Source organism: Chiloscyllium plagiosum, chromosome 12 (assembly GCF_004010195.1).
Source record: "Chiloscyllium plagiosum isolate BGI_BamShark_2017 chromosome 12, ASM401019v2, whole genome shotgun sequence".
NCBI classification, from domain to species: Eukaryota; Metazoa; Chordata; class Chondrichthyes; order Orectolobiformes; family Hemiscylliidae; genus Chiloscyllium; species Chiloscyllium plagiosum.
In genome coordinates, this window is record NC_057721.1 from 42,239,077 (window position 1) to 42,251,486 (window position 12,410).

General features: G+C 40.1%; 1 protein-coding gene across 6 annotated transcripts in view; it reads right to left on the reverse strand.

The window, feature by feature from the left end:
* Positions 1–12,410, reverse strand: part of dcaf6 (ddb1 and cul4 associated factor 6) — a 229,305-nt gene that overhangs the window by 176,390 nt on the left and 40,505 nt on the right. For all 6 annotated transcript variants that reach the window (XM_043700880.1, XM_043700878.1, XM_043700883.1 and 3 more), the window contains exons 3-4: positions 10,766–10,858; positions 2,273–2,458 (exon numbers count right to left, since the gene is read on the reverse strand). In XM_043700880.1, the coding sequence (XP_043556815.1) occupies positions 2,273–2,458; positions 10,766–10,858 (279 nt within the window). The remainder of the gene's footprint in view (positions 1–2,272; positions 2,459–10,765; positions 10,859–12,410) is intronic.

A 12,410-nucleotide genomic window follows, 5' to 3' on the forward strand; every position in this document is an offset into this window, starting at 1 on the left:
TCCAGGGAACAGGAGAATCGACGTTTCGGGCATAAGCCCTTCTTCAGGAATGAGGAAGGTTTGTCCAGCAGGCTAAGATAAAAGGTAGGGAGGTGGGACTTGGGGGAGGGGCGTCGGAAATGTGATAGGTGGAAAGAGGTCAAGGTGAGGGTGATAGGTCAGACTGGGGTGGGGGCGGGGAGGTCGGGAAGAAGATTGCAGGTTAGGAAGGCGGTGCTGAATTTGATGGATTTGACTGAGACAGGCTGGGGGGAGGGGAAATGAGGAAACTGGTGGATGCAATAGGTGATATGTGTGGAGGTACAGGTGAATCTGTGGCGGATATGGAAGTTTCCTTTGGGGCCTTGGAGGGAGGTGAGGGGGGAGGTGTGGGCACAAGTCTTGCACCTCCTGCGGTTGCAGGGGAAGGTGCCAGGAGTGGAGGTTGGGATATAATTATTGCATATAGAAACCTAATGACTATGTTACAGCTAAAGCAATCCAGGGATCATGAACTCAAATTACAGGTTGTAAAATTTAATGCAATAAATTTGGGAATTTGTGAGCTAGCACAGGCAACAGTGACTTGGAAAGCTGTTAGGTGGATGTAAAAACTTAGTTGGTTTATTAACATCCTGCAGGGAAGAGATCTTACCATTGTTAATGTACACATGACACCAACCCACACTATGTGAATTACTCAATGTCTTGGGTAGTGAATATCACCCACTTTCGATTAATGTGTTGAAAAAGTAATCCACACAAGGCACTGCAGCTACTAACTGGGGCATGAGACATTCCAAGATTACAAATTTGGATGGTTTTTCTTGATGACATGGGTGCTATCTACAGAATTTAAAATATATACATCGTCTAAAATCTAAAAAATGTTAAATGCCTGCACGCAATATGGTTCCATCTTGCAATGGATTTAGGAATATTGCACAAAGACTGTGTGTATTCAACACTGTTATTATGGACAGAAACATGTAAACTTTCAAAGAAGAACCATTTTTAATGTAACAATCTGTTGCAATCTGCAATTAACTTTCTGAAAGGATGGTGGAAACAGATTCTAATTATTTTTCAAATGAATAGCTTTTAAAAATAGCTGACACAGACACTTTGAGCCAAATATAGAGTCATAGAGCCTGACCCCTCAAAACATTTTTAAGCAGGTAGCCCAGACCGTAACTTTACTATTTGTTTCAGGTAAGTGTCAAGTGGATATTCCCAGAGTAAGTTAGCTGGTCAGACTGCCGAGTTTTAAACAAACAGAATTTATTTACACAATTACGGAATGAAACACAACGAACTGAAAATAGAATACCCAAATATTTTATCCTATCCAAACCAGACATGCTATTCTGACTTAATGCAGCAGTTCCAAAACACTTGTAACAATCCCAATAAACAGACCCCCTAGTGCAAAGAGCAAAATTGACACGAAAAGCTTTCAGGTTACAAAGTCAGAAGGGCAGGAAGAGGGGGAGAGCATCTGATTTCAACTGTGGCCCTATCCCAACTAACCCAAGAATTGAACTGACCTGCCCAGCTAAACAGCTGGGCCATGTCCCCTTCATTGTATCAGTTATTTTTAAGATCAGGATCAGGATCAGGATCAAATTGCTGGAGATTGTACTAAGCTTACAAATTTTCATTTGGTTCCAGCACAAACTATTAGCCTTTCCACCGAGATTGGAAACAAATAATAGTGAACACTAGTCGACCTTTTGTACATTAAGCACACACCAAGGGTAATTATGCTTGGACTCTATCATGAGCAATTATCCATTTGTGGTCAGGATTTTATTACCCAACAGATAGAAAAGCAAAATGATACCAAAATCCTCCAGACAGAATTGCACCCAGCAGGACTATAGATTTCGTGAACAATACTCAATGAATTTTGGGGTGTGTGTGGAGGAAGAGCGGTCAACAGCAAGACTGTCATTCACACAGATTGTCAGATGATTCCAGGCTTGGTTAATCATTTAGAAGGGCAAGGAAACATTGAAGTAATGCTTTGGATCATTAAAAGTTTCACTATCCTTTCAGAGCTCTCACTACTTTTGTTCAGGAAGCTATGGTACAGGACACATCAATTATTGTATTCATTGTGCATCTGAGAGTATTAACTTACAAATTCTTACTTTAGCTCACAAAAATAACTGATACACACATGCATCAAACATGAACCTTTCTGAAAATCGAAGATTATTCAAATCAAGCACTCATATTTGGTTGTTCTTCATCCATGATATCAATATTATCACCAATATTCCTATATTACCTCATAAGCTGTTCCATAGTGGCAGTTAAACTGGCTTTGTCGATTTGATTCTGCATCTCGCTCTGTGTCTGTATAAAATATGACACCATCTCCCGAGCAGGAAATAATTTGTTTGTCATTGGTGTGTGGAAGGAATTTTGCACTAAAAATGTTTGCACGATGGCCTGAGCGAATGGTTGATAGAATCTGAAAACAGATTTGTTCGAAAAAAAAGAGAAACTCAGTTTCCGTTCAATAACTTAAAATAAAATTTTCTTTAGGCAAATGTAAAGAGACTGCATCACAGGACTAGCTTATTTATCCTGCTATTCTCTGTATTGTACAAAATATAATGTATTAATGGAACCTACCACAGAACAAAATTCCTCAAACTACTTAACTTCAATAGCATTAAATATCCCTTGGCATTACATAAAATAATAATCTAGAACTTTCATATTGATTTTTGTTCATCAATGTCCAACAGCAAAATGTGATAACAATAAAACAATCCTCTTCAATACTTACTTGCAACTTTTACTGATTTTTCAAATCAACCTGTTTAGATATGTTATTATACATCTCTGGAGCAGGTGCGACTTCAACCCGGGCCTCTCCATCCAGGAATAGGGACATTATTACTGTGTCACAAGTCTACAACTACTTTCATATGTTCAGTTTTCTTTCAGTTCAATATGATTTTGAGATTTCATTGCAAGTAGCTAGATTTGGATCCAAGGACATGCCACATTAATCAGAAAAAGATTCAAAAAGACAAAAGGCTAGTCCAGGACAAAAATTGAAATTGCTGGAAAAGCTCAGCAGGTCTAGCAGCATCTGTGGAGACAAATAAGGATCAGTGGACCTGAAATGTTAACTCTAAGTTTCAGGTCGACTGATCCTTACTTCTCTCCACAGATGCTGCTAAACTTGCTGAGTTTTTCCAGCAATTTCTATTTTTGTCTCTGATTTACAGCAGCCGTAATTCGGGATGCTGTATCACATAACTGAGAGCACTGTTCAATCCATCTAGTACCTAAGCCAAACAGCATGAGATGAAATCCTCTAATTAAATCCATTACTACTGTACAAGCTGAAGTACTCTTTGAAAAGCAACATACAGGTTCTAAAGCTGTTAGGTGGCAACACTTCTTTCTGCCCAGCAACAGGGAAAAGCCTTATATCACGGTTTTTAATAAGTCAATCAGGACAATTCAGAGGTCACTGAAAAGCAGTTCTAGGAATCAACTAGTTGGAGAAAGAGGCAGAAACAGGGCAGACATTCAATCATAGAATCTTGAAAGAAGCCTTTCAACCCATCAAATCTGCACCAACGAAACTACTCTAAAATGAGTCCCACTTCCCAGCACTTGACCCATAGCCTTGAATGTTACATTTCAAGTGCTCATTCAAGTACTTTTAATAAGGTTGTGAGGTTTCCCGCTTCAAATGCTAGACAGTGCATTTCAGATTCACACCACCCTTTGGGCGGAACGTTCTCTCCTCAATTCCCTTCTAATACTATGACCCCTTATTATTGATCCTTCAAGTAAGAGAAGCAGCTGCTTTCTATCAACCCTGTCCATGCCCCTCAATCTTATACAGCTGAATCCTCTTCAACATTCTCTGCTCTATAGAAAAAACACACAAGCGTATCTAGCCTCTCTTCATAGCTAAAGTGCTCCATCTCAGAATACATCCTGGTGAATCCTCTCTGCATTAATCACTTCCTTCCTATAGTGTGGTGATCAGAGCTGCATTCGCTACTCCAGCTGTGGTATAAGCAAAGTTTTGTACAGTACCAACATAGACTTCCTGCTCTTCTAAGCCATGCCATGACAGATAAAAACAAGTGTTCTTTTAGAAGTGCTGATCTGCAGATGTCCTGCAGGGAAGGCAACTGAACTAGCTGGAATCCATGTAGGGAGCAGTGAATTAAGTTTCAAAAACAAATTTCTCTGTGCTGTTAGAACTTAGGCTAAGTTCTAGGAGTTGGTCGGCAGCTAAACTCCCAAATTATTTTATGATCTCAGACCAGGCCACCAACTTTATATAATTGATCCTGATAAAATTACCAAATTGAGTTACAAGCTTATTAGGAGCAGAAAGAGGATGAGAATAGCAAAAGAGAATAAAGCCACAAACAAGACTGCTCAGTTTTGAAACAAAAAAAACTTTTCAACACAATGTTGGAACAGTAATTCAACCTGCAGCATATGGACAACTTATTTCTAACACCCAGAATTAAGACGGCAATGGTGCACACTAAATAACAACAGTGATCAAGACAAATGCCATGGATTTCTCAGTAATGCTGCCATTAATAACACGAGTCAACAAATCTCATGAAACTTCACAAGGAATTATAATTTTGCATTTTTGCCTATCTGGCCTTAAAAGGTTCCTATCAAGAGTTGTTCTATCATGGAGAGAAACGTCCGAATGCTTTGATGCAATTAGATTAGATTCCCTACTTATTAGATTAGAGTGAGAAGTCATAGCTTTAGCATAAAGGATAGCAGATTTTAAATGGAGACGAGAGGAAATTACTTCTCAAAAGGTCAAGAACCTGTGGAATTTCCTACCTCAGAGTAGGTGGATGCTAGGTTGTTGAGTAAATTTAAGGAGCATTTAGATATTTAATTAGTAGTGGGTTGAAGGGTGATGGAGGTTGGGCATGAAAATGGAGTTGAATCCAAGATGAGATTAGCCACAATCATATTAAATGGCTGAGCAAGGTCAAGGACCTGAATTGCTAATCTTGCTTCTTGTTCTTATCAGAGGTCAGGGAAAACACTGGGACATATTTAGCTTGGCAAAGCTAGCTGTCAGCAAAAAGCTAGTCGCATTGGTGAATAAGTACTGCAGGGCAATTTTCAAAGTCAAAGGGAATGTAGATCAAGAAAAGGACAGTTGTGAGAGATGATCTATGATCACATGATGCAGTATCCATTTGGATGGAGGTGGAAAACAGCAAGGGAAAGAAGTTATTGTGTAGTGTACATATAGCCAAACAGTAGCCATTCTGTCGGAAAGGTTATAAATTAACAAATAATAGGAGCATGTAAAATGATTAGAGCAATAAATATGGATAACATATGGCTTCAGTTAATCAAGTTTGAAAGCGTAACTACAACAACAAACTCAGAGTCGAATAATATTGTTTTCTAGAGCAATAGGTCATGGAGCCAAGCAGGGAGCAGGCTATCTTGGATCTGGTAATCAGTAATGTGGCAGATTTAATAAATGACTTCCAAGGAAAAGATGCCTTAGGAATTAGTGATCATAACATGACAGAATTTAATATTCAGTTCAAGAGTGAGAAACTTGGGTCAGAAACAACTGTGTTGAACAGAAATAAAAGGTATTACAATGAAACGAAGATAGACTTAACTAAAGCAAACTGGGTGGATAGATTAGCAGGAGTAACAGTAAGCAGACAGTGGTAGGCATTTAAAGAGGTAATTCATGACTCTCAGCAGAAATACATTCCTAGTAAAGAGGGATAAACCAACCATGGAAACCAAGGAAATTAAGGAAAGTATCAAGTTGAATGAGAGAGCATACAAAAGGAGGCCAAAGTCAGTGACAGTCCCAAAGACTGGAATAAATTCCAAATCCATCAAAGGAGGACTAAAAAGATAATAAAGACAGGGAAAATAAACTATGTGGGCAAATTAAAGAGGAATATAAGAACTTATTTAAATGTATAAAATGAAAAAGATAAATCAAATAAACTTAGAGGCTTTCTATCTTAATCCACAAAGCACTCAAAACAAGGTAGAAAAACTAATGGGCAAACTTAGGAAAATCAATTAAATCTCATAGCCATTCCAGAAATATGGTTGCAAAATCAAAACTAGGGACTTTACATTCAAGAATATTTGACCTTTCAGAGAAACAGGTGGGATGGAAAAGATGGTTACCAGGAAACAAACTCAGGTCAAAGTGGACATAGGCCCCTTAGTAAATGAATCTGAAGCAATAGTTTTGGAGAACAAGAAAATAGCAGATATTTTCTATCAGTCTTTACAGAGTGGAAAGATCCTTCAAACATTTAACTGATACTAAAAGACCATTACCATCAGTATAGTATTAGATACCTAATGAGGCTAAAGACAGGCAACTTCCCCTAGCTCTAATGGCTTGCATCCGAGGATCCTAAAAGTGGTAGCTACAGAGACCGTGGCTGCATTGGCTGTAATTTTCCAAAAATAATTGGATTCTGGAGAAGCACCAGAGGATCAGAAAACTGTTAATATGACATCCCTACTCAAATGGGGAGGGGGGGAGCACAAAAAGCAGGTAAGCATAGGCTGATTAGCTTAACATCTACTGTTTGAAAAGTATTGGAATCAATTAAGGAAGTAATAGCAGAATGTTTAATTAGATTCCCTACAGTGTGGAAACAGGCCCTTCGGCCCAACCAGTCCACACCGACCCTCCAAAGAGTAATCCACCCAGACCCATTTCCCCCTAACTAATGCACCTAACTCTATGGGTAATTTAGCATGGCCAATTCAACTAACCTGCACATCTTTGGACTGTGGGAGGAAACCGGAACACCCGGAGGAAACCCACACAGATACAGGGAGAATGTGCAAACTCCACACAGACAGTCACCCGAGGCTGGAATTGAACCTGGGATCCTGGTGCTTGAGGCAGCAGTGCTAACCACTGAGCCACTGCGGCACCCCAATTGGAAAATCATGAAAAAAAGCAAAGATTGTGGATGCAAGAAATCAGAAACAAAATCAGAAATTGTTAGAAAAACTCAGTAGGTCTAGCAACATCTGTGGAAAGAAAGCAGAGTTAACATTTCAGCTCCAGTGACCCTTCTTTGGAACTTTTGGAAAATCATAATGTAATCAAGCAGAGTCAACATGGTTTCATGATAGGGAAATTGAGTCAGGCTAATAGAGTTTTTTTGAGGAAGTCTCAACCAGACTGGCCAGAGGGAAACCTGTAGATGTGTTGCATTTGGACTTCCAGAAGGCATTTGACAAGGCAGCTCACAAAAGGTTAAGTCATAAGAGCCCACAGTGCAAGTACATTGGCATGGATAAAGAATTGGCTCATGGGCAAGAAACACCAATTGGGGATAATGAGTTCTTTTATTGGTTGGTGACACATGATCAGTGGAGTTCCATAGTAATCAGTATTGAGACCTCAATTGTTTACAATATATATTCACGGCCTGGAGGAAGGAAGTTAATGTACTATAGGCAAATACTAAAATAGTAGAAAATACTAAAATAGGTGGAAAGGAGAGTTGTTGGAGGGATAGTCTACAGAGATAGTGATGTCAAGTTAAAGCAGACAAAAAGTTGGCAATTGCCATTACAGTCAGTTCTGCTATTACACGTGTTTCTTCAACATGAATTGGCTTTAACGAGATTCAGAATTTAGACAGTTATTTGTAGAATGCGAGCTTTCTTTACCTGTATTGGCTATAACATGATTCCGGTCCCATTAGTTTAAATGATGCAGCCATTGCGCGATTTTCTTATAATGTGAGATTGCATGAGAACGGAACTATCGAATTATCAGAACTAACTGTATAATGTGGGAAAACACAAAGTTGTTCATTTTGGAAGTGAAATGAATCCACAGATTATTATTTAGATAGATACAAAAGGGACTTGGGGGTACTTGTATATGAATCATAGAAAGCTATCACCCAGGTGCAGCAGGTAATCAGAAAGGATAATGGAATGTTGGCCTTTATTTCAAGGGGGTTGAAGTATAATTGTAGGAAGTCTTACCATTTATGCACAAGAAACTGAGCATCTGGAGTGCTGTGTTTTGGGCCCCTTTTATAGAGTCAGACAGCATGGAAACAGACTCCTCAGTCCATGCCGAACATAATTCCAAACTAAACATGTCACACCTTCCTCCTCCTGGCCCATAACCTGCCAAATCTTTCCTAATCATGTATCCATCCAAATGTCTTTTAAATGTTGTAATTGTACCTCCATTCACCACTTCCAGGAAATTCATTCCACACACAAACCACCCTCTGTGTAAAAAATTTGCTTCATCTTTTTAAAATCTCCCTCCTCTCACCACAAAAATGTGCCCCCTAATCATGAAATTCTCCAAATTAGGGAAAAGTCAACTACCATCAGCTCTATCTATACCTCTCATTATTTTATAAACTTCTATCTGGTCACCTGTCAACCTCCTACGCTCCAGTGAAAAAGTCCCAGCCTTTCTTTATAACTCAAACCTTCCAAACCCGGCAATGTTTTAAGATTCCTTACAATGTGGAAACAGGCCCTTCGGCCCAACCAGTCCACACCAACCCATTTCCCTCTGACTAATGTACCTAACACTATGGGCAATTTAGTATGGCCAATTCACCTGACCTGCACATCTTTGGACTGTGGGAGGAAACCGGAGAACCCGGAGGAAACCCACACAGACACAGGGAGAATGTGTAAACTCCACACAGGCAGTCACCCAAGGCTGGAATCAAACCTGGGAGCCTGGTGCTGTAAGGCAGCAGTGCTAACCACTGAGCCACTGTGCCGCCCATGTTCTGGTAAATCTCTTCTGAACCCTCTCCAGCTTTATAATATTCTGGCAACCAGAAACAGACATAGTATTGCAGAAGAGGCCTCACCAAAGTCCTGTACAACCTAAACATTACACCCAAACACCTATACTCAAAGGATTGAGCAATGAAGGCAAGCATGCCAAACACCTTTTTAACCATCCTGTCTGTGTGATGCAAACTTTACAAAATTATGTACCTGCACCCCTAGGTCCCTCTGTTCTATAACACTACCCAAGGCTCTCCCATTAATTGTTTAAGCCCTACCTTGTTTATTATATCAAAATGCAATACCTTGCATTTATTCAGATTGAACTCCATCTGCCATTGACCCATTTGATCAAGATCCCTCTGTAATCTTAGAAAAACTTCATTACTGTCCACTATGCCACCAATTTTCATGTCATCCACAAAGTTACGAACCAAGCCTTCTATATTCTCACCCAAATCATGTATTGATTTGGACCCAGAACCAACCCCTGTGAGGAAAGATATCATTTCATTGGTGGCAGTTCAGAGAAGGTTCACGAGGTTAATTCCTGGAATGCAGGGCTTGCCTTATGAGCAAAGATTAAACAGATTGGAATTCTAGTCATTGGAGTTTAGAAGAATGAGAGGTGATCACATTGAAACATATAGAATTTTTAAGGAGCCTGACAGGGTAAAAACTGAGAGGAAATTTCCCCTCATGGGAGTGTCGAGGACCATAGGGCATAGTCTCAGAATAAAGGGCTCCAATTTAACACTAAACGAGGACCAAATTATTTTTCTCCGAGGGTTAAGTAACTTTGGAATTCTTTGCCACAGAGGTATGGGAGCAGAGTCCTTGTGTATGTCTAAGGCTCAGATAGATAGACACTTGAAAAAAATGGGGGAATCAGGGTTACAGGGAAATAGCAGGAAAGCAGATGTGAGAAATGTCAGATCAGCTATGATACTATTGAATGGTAGAATAGGCTCGAGGACCAAACGGCCTTCTCTATTCCTTTCTATTGTGGTCTAAAAAGCTTCTCTTCTGTTACTGGGCAGAATTAAATTGTGCCATCTCGCAATTTTGGAAAGTGCATGTGCTCTGAATAGTGTATTTCAGAAAGAAAACTACATAATTTCCTTACAAGCGTTAGGCAACAGCTGCAGGAGAAACAAAGCCTTGCTTTGGCACAAAGATAAGGCTTTCTCCACCTTTTTAAATAGAAAGAATTGAACATAATCGATGTTTCACTGTGCATTATTTTATACACACAAATTCATATCTAACCATTTTGTGGTACAGAACTTGAATGACGCTGAAATAGGACATATCTTGTCCAAAATTTTCATCTTGCACAGGATGATTTTGACGTGCCAGATAAAGACTACCCTGATAAGTTCTCATTGCATTTGCCCAAATTAAGGAACGGGCCAAAGGCCATCATTTTCGGACGAAAAATGTGCCCAATCTACTTCAGATTAGCCTAGAAATCACAAACAAGTTAGCAGCAGGTAAAGCTAGCTGCTTCATTCAGCCACTTGCAGTAGCAACACAAAGTGATGCTTGCACCTAACCGGTTTCTGCCTTCAAGCCAAAGAGACAATCTGCCTATCACACATATTAGTAAGGTGGCAGAAGCATTTCAGTGCTGGTGTAATGTTTAGCATGTTGATCATATGCCCCAGACACTGCCAGATTGCATCAAATAGCATATCCCATCAAGCTGTTTAACAAAGCTTGGTATAACTGTCAATCATTTTTAACTGGTATGTTCTTCTTGACACGAACTCTAATGATCAAAGCTCACTCGCTCAACACTCGATACCACTTTTCATTCTGCATAAAATACTGTTTACTTTTCATAAAATTTCTTGAAAGCCATTCTGATGGCACAGGTGAAAAGCTTTGATGAAATGTATCTTTTCTCAGCAATACTTGAATATTTGATTATGTATGACAGAAATTGCAACGTAATCACTTTATTTACCTTTCTACTATATGGATTGGTTATCACTAGATTGGTGTCATCGGATCCTGATAAAATATATTCTCCTGTATCATTCCAGCAAATTGTGTTTACCTGTTGCAAATATGGAACAAAAAAAACACTTAAATAATAGTTCCTACACTTTTAGAGAAATGCAGTTAGCCCTCGATAGAATCAATTCATCCACAGGTCTTCTGAAAAGAAACATATTCATATATAGATGATGAATATCTAAAAATTGGATCAAATAGATTAAGTTGGAAAATTAAAGCAGCAAATTGACCTGGAAAAAATAAACACACAGAAAGGAGTGACTGCACACCAAAAGTAGCAAAAGCAAACACTGAAAACATGTTTAAATATTTCATATATTAGCAAATATTACAATCATAAAGGTATTGCTGATATTTAAGTAGCTTTGAATAATTTGACTTTCCATGTTGTATCACACTGCCGGTTAAAAATATAGTCTCTCTACTATTGACTGTATGCTATTGTATCCTTCAGCCTCTCTCCTTTTCTGCTTTACATCCTAGCTCTCTGTTTCAAATTGCATATTTTTTTGCTCTTTTCAGCCCTTTATTTCTTCAGGGAAATGAGTGGCTGGTTGTGGAGTCGAAAAATGTGGTTCTGGAAAAGCACAGCAGGTCAGACAACATCCAAGGAGCAGTAGAGTTGACGTTTCAGGCATAAGCCCTTCATCACAACACAGTGAGATAAATAGGAGAATGGGGTGGGGGAGGTGGTAGCTGGGAAGGTGATAGGTAAATGCAGGTGGGGGTGATCGTGATAGGGTGGAGAGGAGGGTGGAACAAATAATTGGGAGGGGAAGATGGACAAGTAGGACAGTTCAAGAGGGAGGGTGCCAAGTTGAAGGGTTGGATCTGGGATGAGGTGGGGGGAGAGGAGATTATGGAACTGGCGAAGTCGATGTTGATGACGTGTGGTTGAAGGGTACCAAGCTAGAAGACGAGGTGTTCTTCCTCCAGTTGCCAGGTGGCTTGGATTTCGCAGTGGAGGCGGCCCGCGACTTATATGTCCTTTGCAGAGTGGTAGAGGGAGGTGAAGTGGTCGGCCACAGAGCAGTGGGGTTATTAGGTGCATGTTCCAGAGATGTCCCCTGAAATGTTCCACGAGTTGGCACCTGTCTCCCCAATGTAGCAAAGACCACATCGAGTGCAATGGACACAATAGATGAGGTGTTTAGATGTGCAGGAAAATCTCTGCCAGATGTGGAAGGATCCTTTCAGGCCTTGGACACGGCATCAACGTCGACTTCACCAGTTTCTTAACTCCCCTTTCCCCACCTTATGCCAGATCCAACCCTCCAACTCGACACCATCCTCTTGAATTGTCCTCCTGTCCTTCTTCGTTCCCATTTATCCGCTCCACCTTCCCCTCCAACTTATCACTATCACCCCCCCCCCAACCTGCACCTACCTATCGCCTTCCCAGCTACCTTCTCCCACCCTCCTTTTTATCTCTCAGCCCCCTGCCATGATGAAGGGTTTATGCCTGAAATGTCGACCCTCCTGCTCCTCGGATGCTGACTGACCTGCTGTGCTTTTCCAGCACCACACTTTTCAACTCTGATCTCCAGCATCTGCAGTCCTCACTTTCTACTACTTGTTGTAACCTTACTGCA